At 44.0% G+C, this 16637-nt stretch overlaps 1 protein-coding gene across 1 annotated transcript in view; it reads left to right on the top strand.

Annotated features, from left to right (window-relative positions):
• The first annotated feature begins 1959 nt into the window (after nt 1-1959).
• The window catches only part of Snup (snurportin-1), a 103258-nt gene continuing 88580 nt past the window's right edge, over nt 1960-16637 (top strand). The window contains exons 1-2 of the mRNA XM_080283385.1: nt 1960-2021; nt 10323-10490. Coding sequence (XP_080139511.1) covers nt 10336-10490 — 155 coding nt within the window. The 5' untranslated portion in view covers nt 1960-2021; nt 10323-10335. The remainder of the gene's footprint in view (nt 2022-10322; nt 10491-16637) is intronic.

Genomic DNA, 16637 nt, shown 5'->3' on the forward strand with positions numbered 1-16637 from the left:
GGCCGACTCACACCTTCAGAGCGGCTACCAGCCGTCTGATGAAGGCAGGAGTGGCTACAGGCCGACTTGTGCAGGAGAGGTGTGGAGCGGCTACAGGCCGACTCAGGGGAAACACCTTCGGAGCAGCTACCGGCCGTCTGATGAAGGTGGGAGCGGCTACAGGCTGACTCCTTCAGGAGGGGGTTTGGAGCGGCTACCGGCCGACTCCGGAAGAACACCTTCTGACGAAGGCAGGAGTGGCTACCGGCCATCTCCTGATTACCCTCAGGACGGCTACAGGCCATTTCCTTAGCAAGGGGCGAGCGGCTGCAGGCCGTCTCAAAGAGGAAGACACCTTCAGAGAGGCTACCGGCTGTCTCCTGACGAAGGCGGGAGTGGCTACAGACCGACTCCTTTGGGGTGCTGGCATGAGCTGGACAGACAGCTCCACCCCTAAGCTGGTTGGTGGAGGCTCGCCCGGAAAGTAGTGCAGTATTCCTGCTATGGGGACGGTGGGCGGGCTCTGGGTCATAGGGGCATGCGGCCCGGCCTGGCTTAGGCCATTGTCGCACCGAGTCTCGGTGTGCTGTTGCTGCTCCTCTGTGGGCTCCTTGTGGGGATGTCCGGGAGTTCACGGGGGTACTATGCTGTATTTCTTGTGGAGGTGGCTGAATATTCCAGGAGGCACTACGCTGTATTTCTTGTGAAGGTGGCTGAATATTCCAGGGGGCACTATGCTGTATTTCTGCCACAGTCCTGCTCCCAGCAGGGCCTGCAGGTGAGGGACATGGTGGACGTTCCCTCCCCAGTGAGCATGATGGGTGTCATTGCGGTCCTGCTTGGGTCCGTAGGTGAAAGAAGTACCGTACGGTACGTTCCCTCAGCAAGTACAGTGGACGTTGCCGCGGTCCTACTAGGGACTGTGAGAGCACAAGTCCCACACCGATCCTGGTGAGTGCTGGTCCAGCTGGAGAGTAATGTGGCGGGGTGGCGTACTTCCTGCTGGCTCCGTTGAAGGGAAGAAGGGCGCATGGTGGCAGGGGACGTAGGCCCGTCTAGCTTGGGCCCCTTACGCGCCTCCCTGTGATCTCTCTCTGGGGTGGGTATTTCGTCATTGCATCCGCCCGCTTTTCTGTGGTCTCCCCTTGGGATGGGTACTTCAATCACTTCCACCGAGTGGCCCTACAAGACCACTTGGCTACCCTTTGATATCCCCTCCTCTCCTACTTGGTGGTGGCTCTGGTGACCCTTGTACTCATCGACAAGTTACGCGCCTTCTGTGTGGATTCTCGTGGTCGTCGGGGCAGCTTGCCAGCCTGCGACCTGACGCCCATATTTTTAAACTTTTCCTTCCCCTTTAAATGCATGGGAAGGTCATCCTTCACGATCCTGCACCGTCGGCCAAGGAAGGGCAGCGGGTCGTGTCCTCGACCGTGGCCTTTTATACCCAGAAGAGACTTCCTCCCCCCCAACTCTTTATTTTATTTATTTATTATCATTTTACGTGTCCGACCTGGGCAAAGGCTTATCCCCAAGTCCCACCAGTCCTAAAACAGCATTTTTGATGGAGGCTTATGGAAGAGACAGTGCTTAGAATTGTTTAAGTCCAGTAATGAGCACAGTTAATTAAACTGTTCGTTAGTTGGGTGTAATTCTAAAATTTAACCCAGCTTGGGCTGTGCGGATTGCCTGTGTGGCGGAAGGCAGAGGAAATTGTTTGGACATCCTCACTGGCGATGAAGTTATGAACCCAGTCAGACACTGAATACTCAAAGTAAGTTCGGGACATCATTACTGTTATTTTTATACAGCTTTTACGGTATTCACCAGTTCATCTTTATGGCAAATATGAAATGTCTTTCTTCTTGTTCTTGTGTCTTTATAATAAATTTGGTATCTTTACCCATTATAGCATGTGTCGAGTTGTCCAATTTCATTTTGTCAAGTGTATTTGGGTGAACAACCACAACAATAATATCTCGGCGACCAAGTACTAAGAGTGTTTGGGCGTGTATTTAAAGTACGAAGGAAATAGCAAACCCGTAAGTTTTAACATGACCCTTGGCCTTCATACCATAGTGGAATACTAGAATACAGTTGTAAAATTACAGCACCCAACAGAGACGGACAGTTGTCATCTGCTTCCGAGTTTGTTTTTGTAAAAGGTACTGTAGGTGAGGACGCTCACCATCCAAACACTTGATGTCAGGGTTCCCAGGTTTGGGGGTTTCCCCCCAAATCTGGGGGTTTTCTTTTTCATTTAGGGGGAAAAATAGGCATTTGATGGGTTGGGGAGAAATTTGGTGGGATTAATTTCTGAGGAAGGAGTGAGGCCAAAGCTGCCCCTTGTCCCCCTATGACTGCCTGTACAGGTTGGGTGAGGTTAAGGGAAGTCAGGTCAAGTCGTTTCAACATCTCTAATCCATGGTATTTCCTGATAAGCCTCCTCTACCCCCTATTCCCACCACTCCTTCCCCTCCTCTCATCCCTCCCCTGAGGCCCTGAATTAATTCGCCTAACCCTCTGTGACCTCTGCCAACTGTAGTACTGTACTGTTTAGTGTCTTCTTGCCTCATTCACACGTACTGTACCTCTTCACTCATGTCGTATGTGCCCTGTGACCGTGACTATTCTGTCATAATGAGGAAGTGGGCAAAGTACGTGCAAACTTACGGAAGGAAATGGGAGTCAGTCTGGTAATAAAAACCTAACAATTAGGTATCCATAAAGGAAAATTTGCATGTTTTTTTTTTGTTAATATTTTTTTGTGCATTAAAACATATAAGGAATTGAAAGTAAATATATAAAAAGTGGAAACTTTATTTACCCCTCATTTACTTTAGTGGCAAGGACATAGTTTAGTTAATAATTACATTAGGGGGTATTTTGGGGGGATATTGTATAAAGGTTTGGGGGGATTTTGGGGGGTTTTCATATTTCTCCGGTGGGGGAGTCTGGCAATGATCTGGGAACCCTGCTCGATGTAGGGCTGCTCTCGGGTGCCCGCCCTTTCCTGTCTTCCTCATTTCCATCCTTCCTATTCTGTCTTTCCTTCATTCTTTCCTCTTCCTTATGTCTACAGGTGACGACACTGAGTGACATGCCAAACAGTTTCCTGTACGCCAGGAAACCATTTTACTATGCTGGGTGGTAACCATATAACCAAATTATGGCACCCGGTGGTTTAGTGGGTAATTAAGGTGCTCCAATCAGATTGAGCCAGTACATGTTTATATCCAATGGGTGGGTGGGGTTTATTGCTCACATGGTCTCTCAGGGATGAGTGAGGCTGGTTACTTTCATCTTAAATGTCAGGACCAACTTGCCCCGGGCTCCAACACTATTCATTGGGTAACACTGATTAGATGGTGAGTGAATAACAAAAATCCTTTGTTGTACCCGTTTTTGTTTTTGTTTTTGTTTTGGACGAACAATTTTTAACATTCCTTTGAGCTGGATGCAATTTTGTGGCAGATGCCTCCTACTCCTGCGGGGGTGTGAAGTCAAATAACAGATAAAATAAGGAAGATCATTTAAAATGTCACCTGAAGTTAGATATGGAATAAAATACTGTACAAACAGATCAAAATACATTACGTACCAACCTGAACTGAACCTAGTCTGCCCAAACTAACCTATCAAAACCAAACTAGCCTAAATCTAACCTTGCCCTAACCAGGGGGTTGGGAGGGCTTTGTCTCCCGCAGATCCCTCAGGTGTCATTAACCAACTTAACCTAACCATGAAAGTTTCTTAAGCCTTGAAAAAACTTTTATTAAGGGAGTTGGTGGCAGCCTTGCCACCAGTGGGGATGGGAACTATCGCATGGTGAAAGCCATGTGTCTTGATCAGAGAAAATACTGAATGATACTGAAACCCCCATAAAGACACAGTTGCAACAGAAATACATTAGAGAAGACTTCCTCCCCTGTAATTTGGAGATAGAAAATCAGGAGCTCATTGAAATACCTGATGCAGCAAGTATTGTAGTGGGTGCAACAAAAGAAAAATGAAAAATCTGGAGCTGGCTCTTATTATTCAAGAGTCAGTGATTATACAGTCTTTAGTAACAGATTTTATTTCTGTAGAATCTACATGTCATAAATGAATTATACAGTTAGGAGAGACGTCCCGGACATGTTCATGTTAAAACTTTACATCACAGGCATGGCAGATCCACCTGTCATCTTATATTCTCACATTTCATGAGGAAAATGATTTCAGTATAATACTGTATGCAGTACATATAAGTGATTGTTGATTTTAGACTACAAAATAAGTACCATGTATGTTTACTCCCCCAGTATCCCTGCTTGTCGTAAAAGGCAACTAAAAGGGTTGGCGGAGGGTTAGTGCCCCTCCCCGGAAAACAACTAACTAAAAAAACAAACAATAAGCCTCGGACAAGGACTGACCAAACGATGACGACCAAGGACCGGACAAAGGACATGGTTATCGGAACGTGGAATGTAAGGGGAGCGAATGATGAGGTGAGAGAGAGAGAGATTGTCCAGGTGCTTGAGGGTGCAAAAGTGGATGTATGTGGAATAACTGAAACAAAATGGAGAGGAGAAAGTGTGAGAGAATGGGAGTATGGATGGGGTATATATGCAGGAGTAGGTGAGAATGAGAGGGCAAAGGAAGTAGTATGTATAGTTGTGAGTAACAGATGGAAGAAGAGCATAAGACAGTATGGATCAGTTGGGTCAAGGATTGTGTGGGTAAAGTTGAAAGTTGGAATACAAATGTGGGCGATTGTGTGTGTGTATGCGCCAACCCAAGATCGTGGTAGAAGAGTGAGAGAAGAGTTCTGGACAAATGTAGAAGTGTGCATGGAAAAGTTTGGAAGGAATGAGAGAGTGTTTTTGATCAGTGATATGAATGGTAAATTTGGGAATGTGAAGGTGGATGGAATAGTTGGTGAGTGTGGTGTGCCTGCTGAGATAGATGAGAATGGAAGTGCGTTAGTGGACATTTGTGCTGGGAGGAGGTTGGTGATAGCCAATACCCTCTTCAGGTATAAAATGATCCACAGGTATACATGGCGAGTGATGAGAAGGGTGGGTTGATTATGTGTGTGTGGATGAAAGGATGCTGAGATGTGTAATGGATGCAATAGCTTATAGAGGCTGGGGGAGTGGACTTTCTGACCACTACTTTGGTGATGGCCAGAATTAGGATTCAAGTAAGATGGAGGAATAGAAGAAGGGAAAGACGAGAGGAAGGAGTAGTTGCAAGGAGAGTGGAAAGGTTACAAGAGGATGAGAAAAAGGCAGAGTATAAGAGAGAAGTGGAGGAACGATTGGGCAAATATGAATTGGAGCAGATGGGAGACGTGGAAGGTGTGTGTAGGATATTTACAGAAGAAATATGTGCAGCATGTGATGTGGTGTGTGGAAGGAAGAGAAGACGGAGGGGGGTGCAAGGAACAGCGTGGTGGACTGAAGAGGTGAGACAGGCTGTGGCACAAAAGAAGAAAGCATACAATGAATGGATGAGAAATAGGGGCGTGGAAGAAGTTGAGAGGCAGAAGAGAGAGTTATATGTAGAAAGAAGAGAGAGGTGAAAAGATTAGTAAGAGAGAGTAAGAAGAGAGTGGATGAGGAATTTGGAAGGAATTTGAGTGTAAAGTGGAGGGACTGTAAGAAAATGTTCTGGAAAGAGGTGAATAGAGTAAGACAGGGTGGAAGTGAAGTTAGCAGGGGAGTGAAAGATAAAAATGGTAGATTACTAGTGGAGAAGGGAGAAAAAGTGAGCAGATGGAGAGAACACTTTAAGGAATTGTTGAACATAGAGGATGGAAGTAATGTGAGTATAAGTGGCTGGGGAATGGCTGGGAGAAGGAGGGAGGTGAGAAGATAGGAAGAAATCAGTAGGATAGAAGTTGTGGAAGCAGTGAAGAAAGTTAAATCGGGGAAAGCCCCAGGAATTGATGAAGTGTGTGGTGAAATGCTGAAGCATGGGGGAGAGATAGTAGTAGAATGGATGTGGAAGATTTGCAGATTGGCCTGGGAGGAAGGTAGAGTCCCGGAGGATTGGAAGTCAGTTGTAATTATTCCCTTGTACAAAGGAAAAGGGGAAAAAGAAGTGTGTGGTAATCATAGGGGCATTTGTCTTCTTAGTATAATAGGAAAAGTGTATGGTAGGATACTTATTGACAGAGTTAGAGAAAGAACAGAGAAATTAGTTGGAGAAGAACAGGGAGGCTTTAGGAAGGGAAGAGGTTGTGTAGATCAGATAATCATTCTTAGATCTTTAGTGGAAAAGTTTCTAGAGAAGGGAAAGACGTTGTATGCGGCTTTCATGGATTTGGAGAAAGCATATGACAGAGTGGATAGACAAGGATTGTGGAAAGTGTTAAGAATATATGGAGTAGATGGGAAGTTGTTGAATGCTGTGAAGAGTATGTACGATGGTGCGAAGGCTGCAGTGCGTGTGGATGGTGGACTGAGTGAATTTTTCTCTTTGAAAGTTGGGTTGAAACAGGGATGTGTCATGTCTCCATGGTTGTTCAGTCTGTACATGGATGGGGTAATAAAAGAGGTACAAGGTAGGGTAGTGGATGTTGGAGTGGCCCTGGTGAGAGAGGATAGTGTTTGGAAACTCCCTGTACTGTTGTTTGCAGATGATACTGTGTTGTTGAGTGAAGACGAAGGGGAGCTGCAAGGCTTGGTGGATGAGTTTGGGAGAGTGTGCAAGAAACGGAATCTAAAGGTGAATGTAGGGAAGAGTAAAGTGATGGTCTTTGAGAGAGGTTAAGTCAGTGAATGTACAGCAAGGTTGGATTGTGAGGAATTGGAAAATGTGAGTACGTTTAAGTACTTGGGTAGTGTGATGAGTAAGGATGGAGGTTTGGAGGGTGAAGTGCTTGAAAGGGTATAACAAAGAAGAAAGGTTGCTGGTTCTTTGAAAGCAGTGATAAGAAACAGGGAAGTGAGCATGGAAGTGAAAAAGTTACTACATGACAGTATTGTGATACCAACTCTAATGTATGGAAGTGAAGCTTGGACGTTGTTGGAAAGACACAAGTCAAGAGTGAGAGCAGTGGAAATGAGTTATTTAAGAGGAGCCTGTGGAGTCACATGGAGAAACAGGCTGACGAATGAGGATATAAAGGAGCGTTGTGGTGTGGATGTGGATGGTGATAGGAAGCGTTATGAGGAACACACTGAGGTGGTTTGGCCATGTGGAGAGGATGGAGGGTGAAAGACTGACGAAGAGAGTGTATGTGAGTGAGGTGGAGGGGGGAAGAGGGAGGGGGAGGCCGAGGATGAGATGGAGGGATGGGGTGGAGAGGTATATGAGAGAGGGGGGGGGTGAGTTGGGAGCAGGGCAATGAAATGGCGGGGGACAGGGCGACTTGGAGGCGATTTGTGTGTGGCCACCCCATATGGGATTGAGGCGTCTGGCAATAGATAGATAGATAAACAAAAAAGACATGATAATAAGAGAAAAGTACATTTTTGTGTTGGTATCTTTACCTATTTGCTCTGGTTTGTTGTACTGACTTGGACCATTCGATGCAGTGTGACTTGTAGAAAACTGGGAAAACTTTTGGGAAGTGAACGAACATCTGGGACATGAGACTGACCGTAACTTCACTGTCTCATACTTCATTTATCAGTTCACCACCTTTCTGCCGTGACGAGTGGATGTACAATTTTCTCGCTCGGGGCCATGCCTAAACACTTGGTTACACTCAGTATCTCGATCCAGACAGAAAATATCTTTCTCCTTCCCTGCGAAACACACACAACCACCCTGTTTACATCCATCCATCATCCAATCCTACACTGCCCCATGAGGAGCGTAGGTGCCCGGGGCTAGGCAGTTGGTCCCGACATTTAAGATGAGAGTGATCCCTGTTTACAATTACAGTATAAATAAACACAGGCATAAACAAAAAGGGTCTGGTTAGTACTTGGATGGGTGACCTCCTGGGAACACCAGATGCTGTTGGCATAACGTTCCCCCTACGTGTCAAGTGGGGTTGGTGGAGGATTAGTGCCCCTCCCTGTAAAACAATTAACTCTAAGCCCTTGGCCACCCTGTTTGGGATACATGGCGTCTGGCAATGAATGAAAAAAAAAAAGAAAAAAAAAAAAGACATGAATATAAAAGAAAAATTCATTTTTGTTTGGTATTTACCTATTTGCTTAGTTTTTTTATACTGTTTTGAATCATTTTATGTACTCTTTGCCTTTTACAAGCATAACTGGAAAGTTTTCCGTGTTCATGTGATGCTTTTGTGGGTGGAAAGGGGTCCCTTCCTTTCCTGCTAATCAGCTCGTGTGAGGTGCGAATGGCAGGTTGTCTCGCATTTCAGCCTTCACTGTCCAGCCTGTATACTCAAGGGATGATGTTTATCTCATTTTGGTCTGAATACAGAAACTCTCACCTCCCTTTTCAAACAAACTCCACCACCCAGACTGCAAAAATAAGTCAGTACTACCATAAACACAATAAACACCGAAAAATGCAAAATAAATTCATAATATAATTTTTTAAAATTCAAACCTCACTTAGTATGTACTGAAAATTTTCAAAATACACATGTCTAGTTATTTCACACCTTTTCAGCACCATTGACAATGCTTTTTAAAAAAAAAAAAAAAAAAAGTGCGATGTTGCATCGCTGCAGTACCTACGTGTGACTAGTACCGGTATCAGCTGCCTATATTTACAAAACTTCCGCGTTCGATTGCACACCATAGGATGGGTCTGGGAAGCTGAAATTTGCACTGTCAGGTGCATTGGAACTTCCTCTTCAATATGACAAGGGAAATACTGTAAATCAGTTTTCAAAACTTTTGAAAAATGGTTTTCAGGGTCTGCCTGTGGAGCCCGACAAATTCCACGTGGTCGGCCACAGAGGGGTTAAGGCGCTCCAACCGGATGGAGTCTGTGTAGGTTTATATCCAAAGAGAGACTAATACTAAAGATAAAATGTTTTTAGAAATGACTAGTTGCATGCATGCTTATTAACACATCTATTAGTCTGTGCAGTGTACAGAAAAAAGATGAATGTGTAGCTAGATGGATGCTGCATACCTACCTCAGTGAGGGAGGAATGAAACAAAGAGTTCACAAGAATCGTGACCGGAAGAGTAGTGGTGCAAGAAAAAGAGATGTGGCAGTGTGGTGAAAAGAGAGAGGTAGAAGGGAGTTAGTGGAAAGAAGAATGTTCATATTGAAAAGCCTTGGACCCCATCCCATTTAGAAATGCTGTATATTGTGAGTCCCCACACATTGCAGCAGCACTCCATGAAGGATAGGAATTTACTTTTTTGTTAAAAAGAGAGAGGGGGGGGGGGAGAAGTTGTTGTTAATCAACCCCAGTCTGTCTGGTCAGGCAGACCTATTAAACACTGGCAACCAACTGCCCTTACAGGGCCATCACATGCAGTGGACTGATATTCCCCTGTGGCTGACAGTCTCTCGCCATAATGTGGCGCAATAATTAGTGGGGAGCATTGGTTCCTGAATGATTGCCACATTTGCATCTCCACCCATTTAACAGGGGCACCATAGCAGGATTCAGTTCACCCCATTATTGGGTTATATGGTTACCACCCAGCATTGTACAGTAAATGGTGTCCTGGATTAAAGAAAACCATTAGGCTTGTCACTCAGTGTAGAGCCACCTTAAGTGGGAAACAGAGTAATAAAAGTGACAGGAAGGAAAGGAAGAAGTAGAAAGAGAAGAGGACAGACACAGAGAGAATAAGAAAGGGAAAGGAAGAAGTAGAAAGAGAAGAGGACAGACACAGAGAGAATAAGAAAGGGAAAGGAAGAAGTAGGCAGTACTACATCAAGTGAGTGGATGTTGGTCACCACCATCCACCACCAAAGGGGGGATATTTAATCAGTGTGCCATCCCAGTTGAACCTGGAGGTTAATAAAACCCTTAGAACTTGAACTTTGAGTGGAAAAGGGAAAGGATTTTGTTAGGTATTGACAACATCACATGGAAAGATAAAAAGCGAGCCTCATGGATATGGCTGCAAACCTAGGTAGAAGATATTATCAACACATAAGCAGTAATGATTATGGACAGTTCATATCTTTTTATTGTATAAAAGCTAGCAGTTGTACATCCAAGGTACAGTACAGCAGCTGTTTTGCACTCTGAGATGGAGTAAGTGGAAGAGGCAGTCAGATGACAAGATAGAGAAATGAACTTCACAGATTTTCTGATATAAACTAAAATGATCTGCTGTAACTCCAAGTCAGTCAGTCAGTGTAGAAAGTTTAATTTGAATATGACGTTCATCCACTAGTGAACTGACATGTTGTTGTTGTTGATTGTGATGTTAACTTTTTTTTTTCTTTTCTTTTTACAGGCCTACTACTACTATGGATGATATCTTAACAAGTTTGAGTGGTGTGTCAGTGACATCCCACCAGAATAATCCTCATGCTGAGCATCCTCATTTTGCCTTGTACAAAGCCAAACCATCTGGTTCTTCGCAGGAAGAGCGCAGGCAGCTTATTCTTGAAGCCAGGAAAACGTGAGTTGATTATACACATACAGTGATGTAAGCCTGGTAAGTTTACTCTAATGTCCATATTGGGACTTGACAGCCCTCCTTGCTTATTACCCTTCCTCATCTTCATTATCATCATTATCATGATCATGATCATCATTGCTGCTACTGCTGCTGTTATAATCCATATTGTCATTCCAACCCTTGTTCCCAACTATAGATGTGGTAAGGTAGGACTTAGAAACAAGAAAAGAGAAAATGCAAAAATGGGAGAACTATCAACAGCATACCTTATTGAATGGTGCACATTGTCATTCACACATCTTTCAGACCTTCAGAATCATGGCTTCACTATACAAACAAAACCACATGCATTTTTTTGTTAAATCTCAAAAAGCTGGGGATTATCCATGGCCTCATAACCCCAGCCAAAGATTTTTTGTGTGTGCATAAATCAGGTCTTACAGAAACCACCTCATTCCTTTAGAATGGTGGACTACACCAGACAGAGTAAGAAAATGCAGTTCATTACCCTCCAGCAGCATTTCTTGTTGCTGAGGGAGCATTTTAACATTCACAGTACTACTAAGTAACCAGAAAGAGGTGTATTGTACAAGGAAGATGTGCTTTACTCATTATATATAACCACAAGGACTGCATAATGATCCTTTTAAACACCTCACATAAATTCATTGCACAGTGATCCCTTGGTTATCTCTAACTATCTTCACCAAACTACATGCATAGTACACACTACACTTCCTATTCAAAATTCACCAAAAATGGCGTCGATTCATCAAGCCTCGTAGTCCCCAGGGGGGGGAACCATAAATGCCCCCGCCATCTGCCCCTCTCCCGGTGACGACTCAAGGTGCCTGGAACCACTGTCTGACTCTCTTCTTCTTCATTTCTGCAACATTCGCGGCCTTTCCTCTAACTTTCGCTCTGTTGAGCACCACGTCAAAGGTGGCTGTTGTGTATACATACGCAACGACTTCTCTTGCTCTCGTGTTCCTGAACTTGATTCTTCTGAATTCTCCACACTCTGGCTTTGCCTTTCCTGTCATTCTCTGACTAAATATATCTGTGCTGTTTACTTATCCCCTAATTCTACTGACTATCAAAAATTCTTCGACTATCTTACTTCTACAATGGAACACATTCTGTCCATTTCTCCTTTCTCTGAAATCTCCATTCTTGAAGATTTCAATGTTCACCACCACCTTTGGCTCTCCTCTCCTTTCACTGATCCACCTGGTGAACAAGCCTACATCTTTTCTATCCTTAATGACCTAAGGCAGCTTGTACAGCACCCTACCCGTATCCCTGACCGCCTTGGAGAGAGCTCCAACATACTTGACCTCTTCCTCACAACTAATCCTTCTGCTTACTCTGTTAATCTTTTCTCTCTGTTGGGCTCCTCTGATCACAACCTTATTACCTTAACCTGTCCTATCACTCCGGTACGGCCTGTGGACCCTCCAGGGAAACGTCGTCTGTGGCATTTTGGAGCCGCGGACTGGGAGGCCCTCAGGCAGTACTTCTTTGATTTTCCCTGGAATGATTATTGCTTCCATGGCCGTGAGCCATCTGAGTGTGCCTTGCCATTACGGAGGTTATTCTCTCGGGCATGGAAGCATACATTCCTTTCTCATATCCTTTGACTAATGCAAGAAAGCCTTGGTTTAATCACGCTTGTTCTAATGCTGTCCACAACAAGGAGAAGGCCTACAAAAGGTACCGGAGCCAACCCACTCCTGAATCACATCATCTTTACGTTTCTGCCCGGAATCGTGCTAAGTCTGTTCTTCGCTCTACTAAAAATAATTTCATCCATACTAAATGCTCTCAACTCTCCAACTCGAATTCTTCCCGCTCCTGCAGGCACCTTGCCAAAAATCTTTCTAACAACTTTACCTCATCATCCTTCCCTCCTCTTTTCTACTCTGATGGTTCTGTAGCTATTTCTTCTACTGATAAAGCAGATCTCTTTGCACAGACTTTCTCCTCCAATTCCACCTTAGACGATTCCGGTGCTGTTCCTCCATCACTTCCCCCCTCTGACTTCCTCATGGCTGACATTAAAATTTCTTCAGTTGATGTATTTTCTGCCATCGCTGGCCTCAGTACTAACAAGGCATATGGGCCTGATGGGGTCCCTCCTGTTGTTCTCAAGAACTGTGCTTCTGTGCTTACACCCTGCCTAGGCAAACTCTTTCGCCTTTGTCTGTCAACTTGTACCTTTCCTTCTTGCTGGAAGTTTGCTCTCATTCAGCCAGTCCCAAAGAAGGGTGACCACTCCCAACCCTCCAACCATCGTCCAATTGCTTTAACGTCCTGTACTTCAAAAGTTTTCGAGTCAATTCTTAATAGAAAAATTTTAAGGCATCTTTCCTGTCACAACCTTCTTTCCGATCGTCAGTATGGGTTCCGTCAGGGACGCTCCACTGACGATCTTCTCACCTACCTTTCAGACTCCTGGTCATCCTCCTTTCGGGACTTTGGCGAAAGCTTTGCCATTGCACTTGACATCTCAAAGGCTTTCGATCGAGTCTGGCATAAATCTTTAATTTCCAAACTGCCCTCCTACGGTTTCTATCCTTCTATCTGTGCCTTCATGGCTAGCTTCCTTTCTGGTCGTTCTATAGCCGCTGTTGTAGACGGCCATCGTTCTTCTCCTAGATCTATCAACAGTGGTGTTCCTCAGGGCTCCGTCCTATCACCAGCTCTCTTCCTTTTATTCATCAATGATCTTCTAAGCTGTACATCTAACCCTATCCACTCATACGCTGATGACTTTACCCTTCACCTTTCCATTCGGTTCCCGCAACACCCATCTCAACAGTTACTTCAACAAACAAGGGATGAGGCTATGGCACACCTAATGTCTGACTTGGCTCGTATCTCTGACTGAGGTAAAAATAATATGGTTGTCTTTAATGCATCAAAGACTCAGTTCTTACACCCATCAACCCGACAAAATCTTCCACAGGTATACCCACTAATGTTTAATAATATTCAGCTTAATCCTGCATCATCCTTGAACATGCTTGGGGTGTCATTTACATGGGACTTATCTTGGAAAGATCATATTACATCTCTTGTAAAATCTGCTTCCAAGAGATTGGGTGTGCTAAGCCGACTCCGCTCTTTCTTTACCCCTGCACAATTGTTGACTCTATACAGGGGTTTTATCCGCCCCTGTGTGGAGTACGACTCTCATGTGTGGGGAGGCTCCCCACATACAACTCTTCTCAATAGGGTGGAGTCAAAGGCTTTTCGTCTCATTAACTCTCCTCCTTTTACTGACTCCCTTCAACCTCTGTCTCTTCGCCGCACTGTTGCATCTTTATCTCTTTTCTATCGCTACTTTAATGGTCACTGCTCCTCTGAACTGTCTGCTTGCATTCCTCCACCTCTACGTCGGGCGCGTAGCACCCGTCTGGCAGCAAACTCTCATCCCTTTTCTGTCCAACTCTCTAATGCAAGAGTTAACCTTTACTCCCAGTCTTCATTTATGCAACAGGTCAGCTCTGGAACTGTCTCCCTCTGTCTGTGTTTCCTGCTGCCTATGATCTCCAGTCTTTCAAACGCAGTGTGTCCAGGCATCTCAAAATGATCAGATCTTGAATTTGGCTCTCTGTTGTATTTTGTTTTTCTCTTTGAGGGAACTGTTACTGTGGGCTCATGGCCTTTGGTTCCTTCTTCCTCGCATTAAAAAAAAGAAAAAAAAAAAAGAAAAAAGTGCCGTATAATTGGTACCGAATATGGCACGTGATAATGGAAGTGATGATTAAAGCACAGAACCTAAGGGATTTATCTATTTAGCACCAGGCATTCCAAATGCAAGCCCACATTATCCCTTGTACGACAGTTTAGACCCACTAAATCCATACACGCTGTTGTAGTAGATGTCAGAAACATATGTTGGCCTGGTTAATACTATCAGTCTCTCTTTCTATAGCCAGATGCCTTAATCTCGTAACAAACAAACCTCCTCCATGTTGCCCTGTTCCCTGCCATTTTGCTGCCCTCCCTCCAGCTCCCAACCCATTCTTTCATATACCTCTCCACTCCAGCCTCAGTCTCCCCCTCCCTCTCCTCCCCTTCTACCTCATTCACATACACTCTCCATGGTAGTCTATCACTCTCCTTCCTCTCCACATGGCCAAACCACCTCAGTTTATTTCTCCTAATGGTTTCTATCACATCCACTTCCACACCACAATGCTCCTTCACTCCCTCATTTGTTCATCAGCCTCTCCATGTAACTCCACATGCTTCTCTCAGATAACTCATTTCCACTGCTCCAGCTCTTGACTTGCGTCCTTCCAACAAGGTCCAAGCTTCACTTTCATACATTAGAGTGAGTATCACGTAGAGATGTACCAATGTATCGGTATCGGTATTGGTGGTATCGGCCCATTTTTAGAGTATCGGTATTGGAATCGGTATGGGCTGATTTTCTGCCGATACTACTAAAACTTAATCCTATCCTGTAAAGGGGTGAGCGTAAATTCTGGCTTTGTGGGTAACTCTCACTCAAGAGCTTTCAGAACAGTCGCGTAGAGATATTTTACCTCTAACGCTCATAGGAAAGTTACCATTCATCATAGAAAGGCCACTTTGGGCTCATTTTGAAGATGAAGAGTTTTGCTCTGTTGTACATTGTCCAAAAAGACAATATATACAAAATACAATGCAAAAAAAGTGAGTTGAAGTTAGCTGACATGCTAAAGTTTTACACTTTCCTTTAAAAAAATTTTTGCCAAAAAAATATTATTCAAGAATTAATATTTTTTGCTTCAATATGTAGCAGAATAAATTTCCTTTCCAACAATGCATTATTTGTTGTATTTTCTTAAATAATAACACCGCATTAATACGCCAGAAAAAGGAGCATAAGTGTTCAGCGGGAGGTCAAGAGGTGTACATCATACCTGTGAGGAACCTTACACCACACTGAGCCGAGCAAAACAAGTGAGCACACACGCACCGGCTGTGGCAGGCTTAGCTCCGCCCACTTTTCCCCGTCGTCCAACAAAAATGACGACTCCCTAAATATTTTTTTAGAGATTACATCGGATGACGAGGAAAGTCATCATACTAACATCAGAGGTTGACAAACTCATGATGGCCCAGCCCGTCATTGGTATCTGTATGAGTTAAAAGGAATTTAGTGCATACCACATCACTCACTGCAAGTTATTTTGTTAAACAGAATTTGGATGTTTTATAGGGATGAAAAATAAATGATTGGTAATATCCACTTATTTAGTGTCACATTATTTTGATAATATCCACTTATTTAGTGTCACATTATTTTGAGTACATGGTGTGTAGTATTGCAGTACATTCTTTGGTAATGAGCCACATCTGCCACCTTGGACATGTATGAGACAGGTTTGTAGGCTCGCATCAGTGGCTTAGGGCCCTGCCACAGCCCTCAGACTACAGGCACCATCCTTCCTCACTGGTGTCGGTAGTGGTAGTAGGATCAGTGTTGGTCCAGTTTTGTGGCATCAGTATCAGTATCAGTATCGATCAAAATTTTGGTATCAGTATGTCTGTAGTATAACAATACTGTCATGCAGCAGCTTTTCTACTTCCATGCTCACTTCCCTATTTCTTATCACTACTTTCAAAGAACCAGCCACCTTTCTTCCCTGTTGAACCCTTTCAAGCACTTCATCCTCTAAACTTCCATCCTTACTCATCACACTACCCAGGTACACCTCTCCCCCACTATTTGACAGGGATGCATTCCATAAAAAGTGGTTGAATAATGAATTGGTCAAATAACGAACCTGTTTTTCCAGTAAGATTGTTAAGAAATAGGGGGTTAGGTTCCTGACCACCTTCGTCATTCAAAAGGTATTCAGTGAAGATGGATTGTGGAAAGTATTAAGAATATATGGAGTAGATGGGAAGTTGATGAAGGCCATGAAGAGTAGGGGACGGCGATGATTGTTCAGACATTTTTTTTTTTTTTAATATTTATAAAAATTCAGGATTAATCAGGTGTGTAATCTGGTTTATGTTAAAATGTTGCCACATCATTTGGGTCTTTAGGTTGATAATATGAAATTCTTAGCTCTTTTCAGCTTTAAGCTATAGTTAACGAAACACAAGTGACTAAATCACCCGAACCATCCCTACCAGTGGCGATGG

This window comes from Coenobita brevimanus, chromosome 97 (assembly GCF_032717465.1).
Source record: "Coenobita brevimanus isolate Jiangsu-jjx chromosome 97, ASM3271746v2, whole genome shotgun sequence".
Classification (NCBI taxonomy): domain Eukaryota; kingdom Metazoa; phylum Arthropoda; class Malacostraca; order Decapoda; family Coenobitidae; genus Coenobita; species Coenobita brevimanus.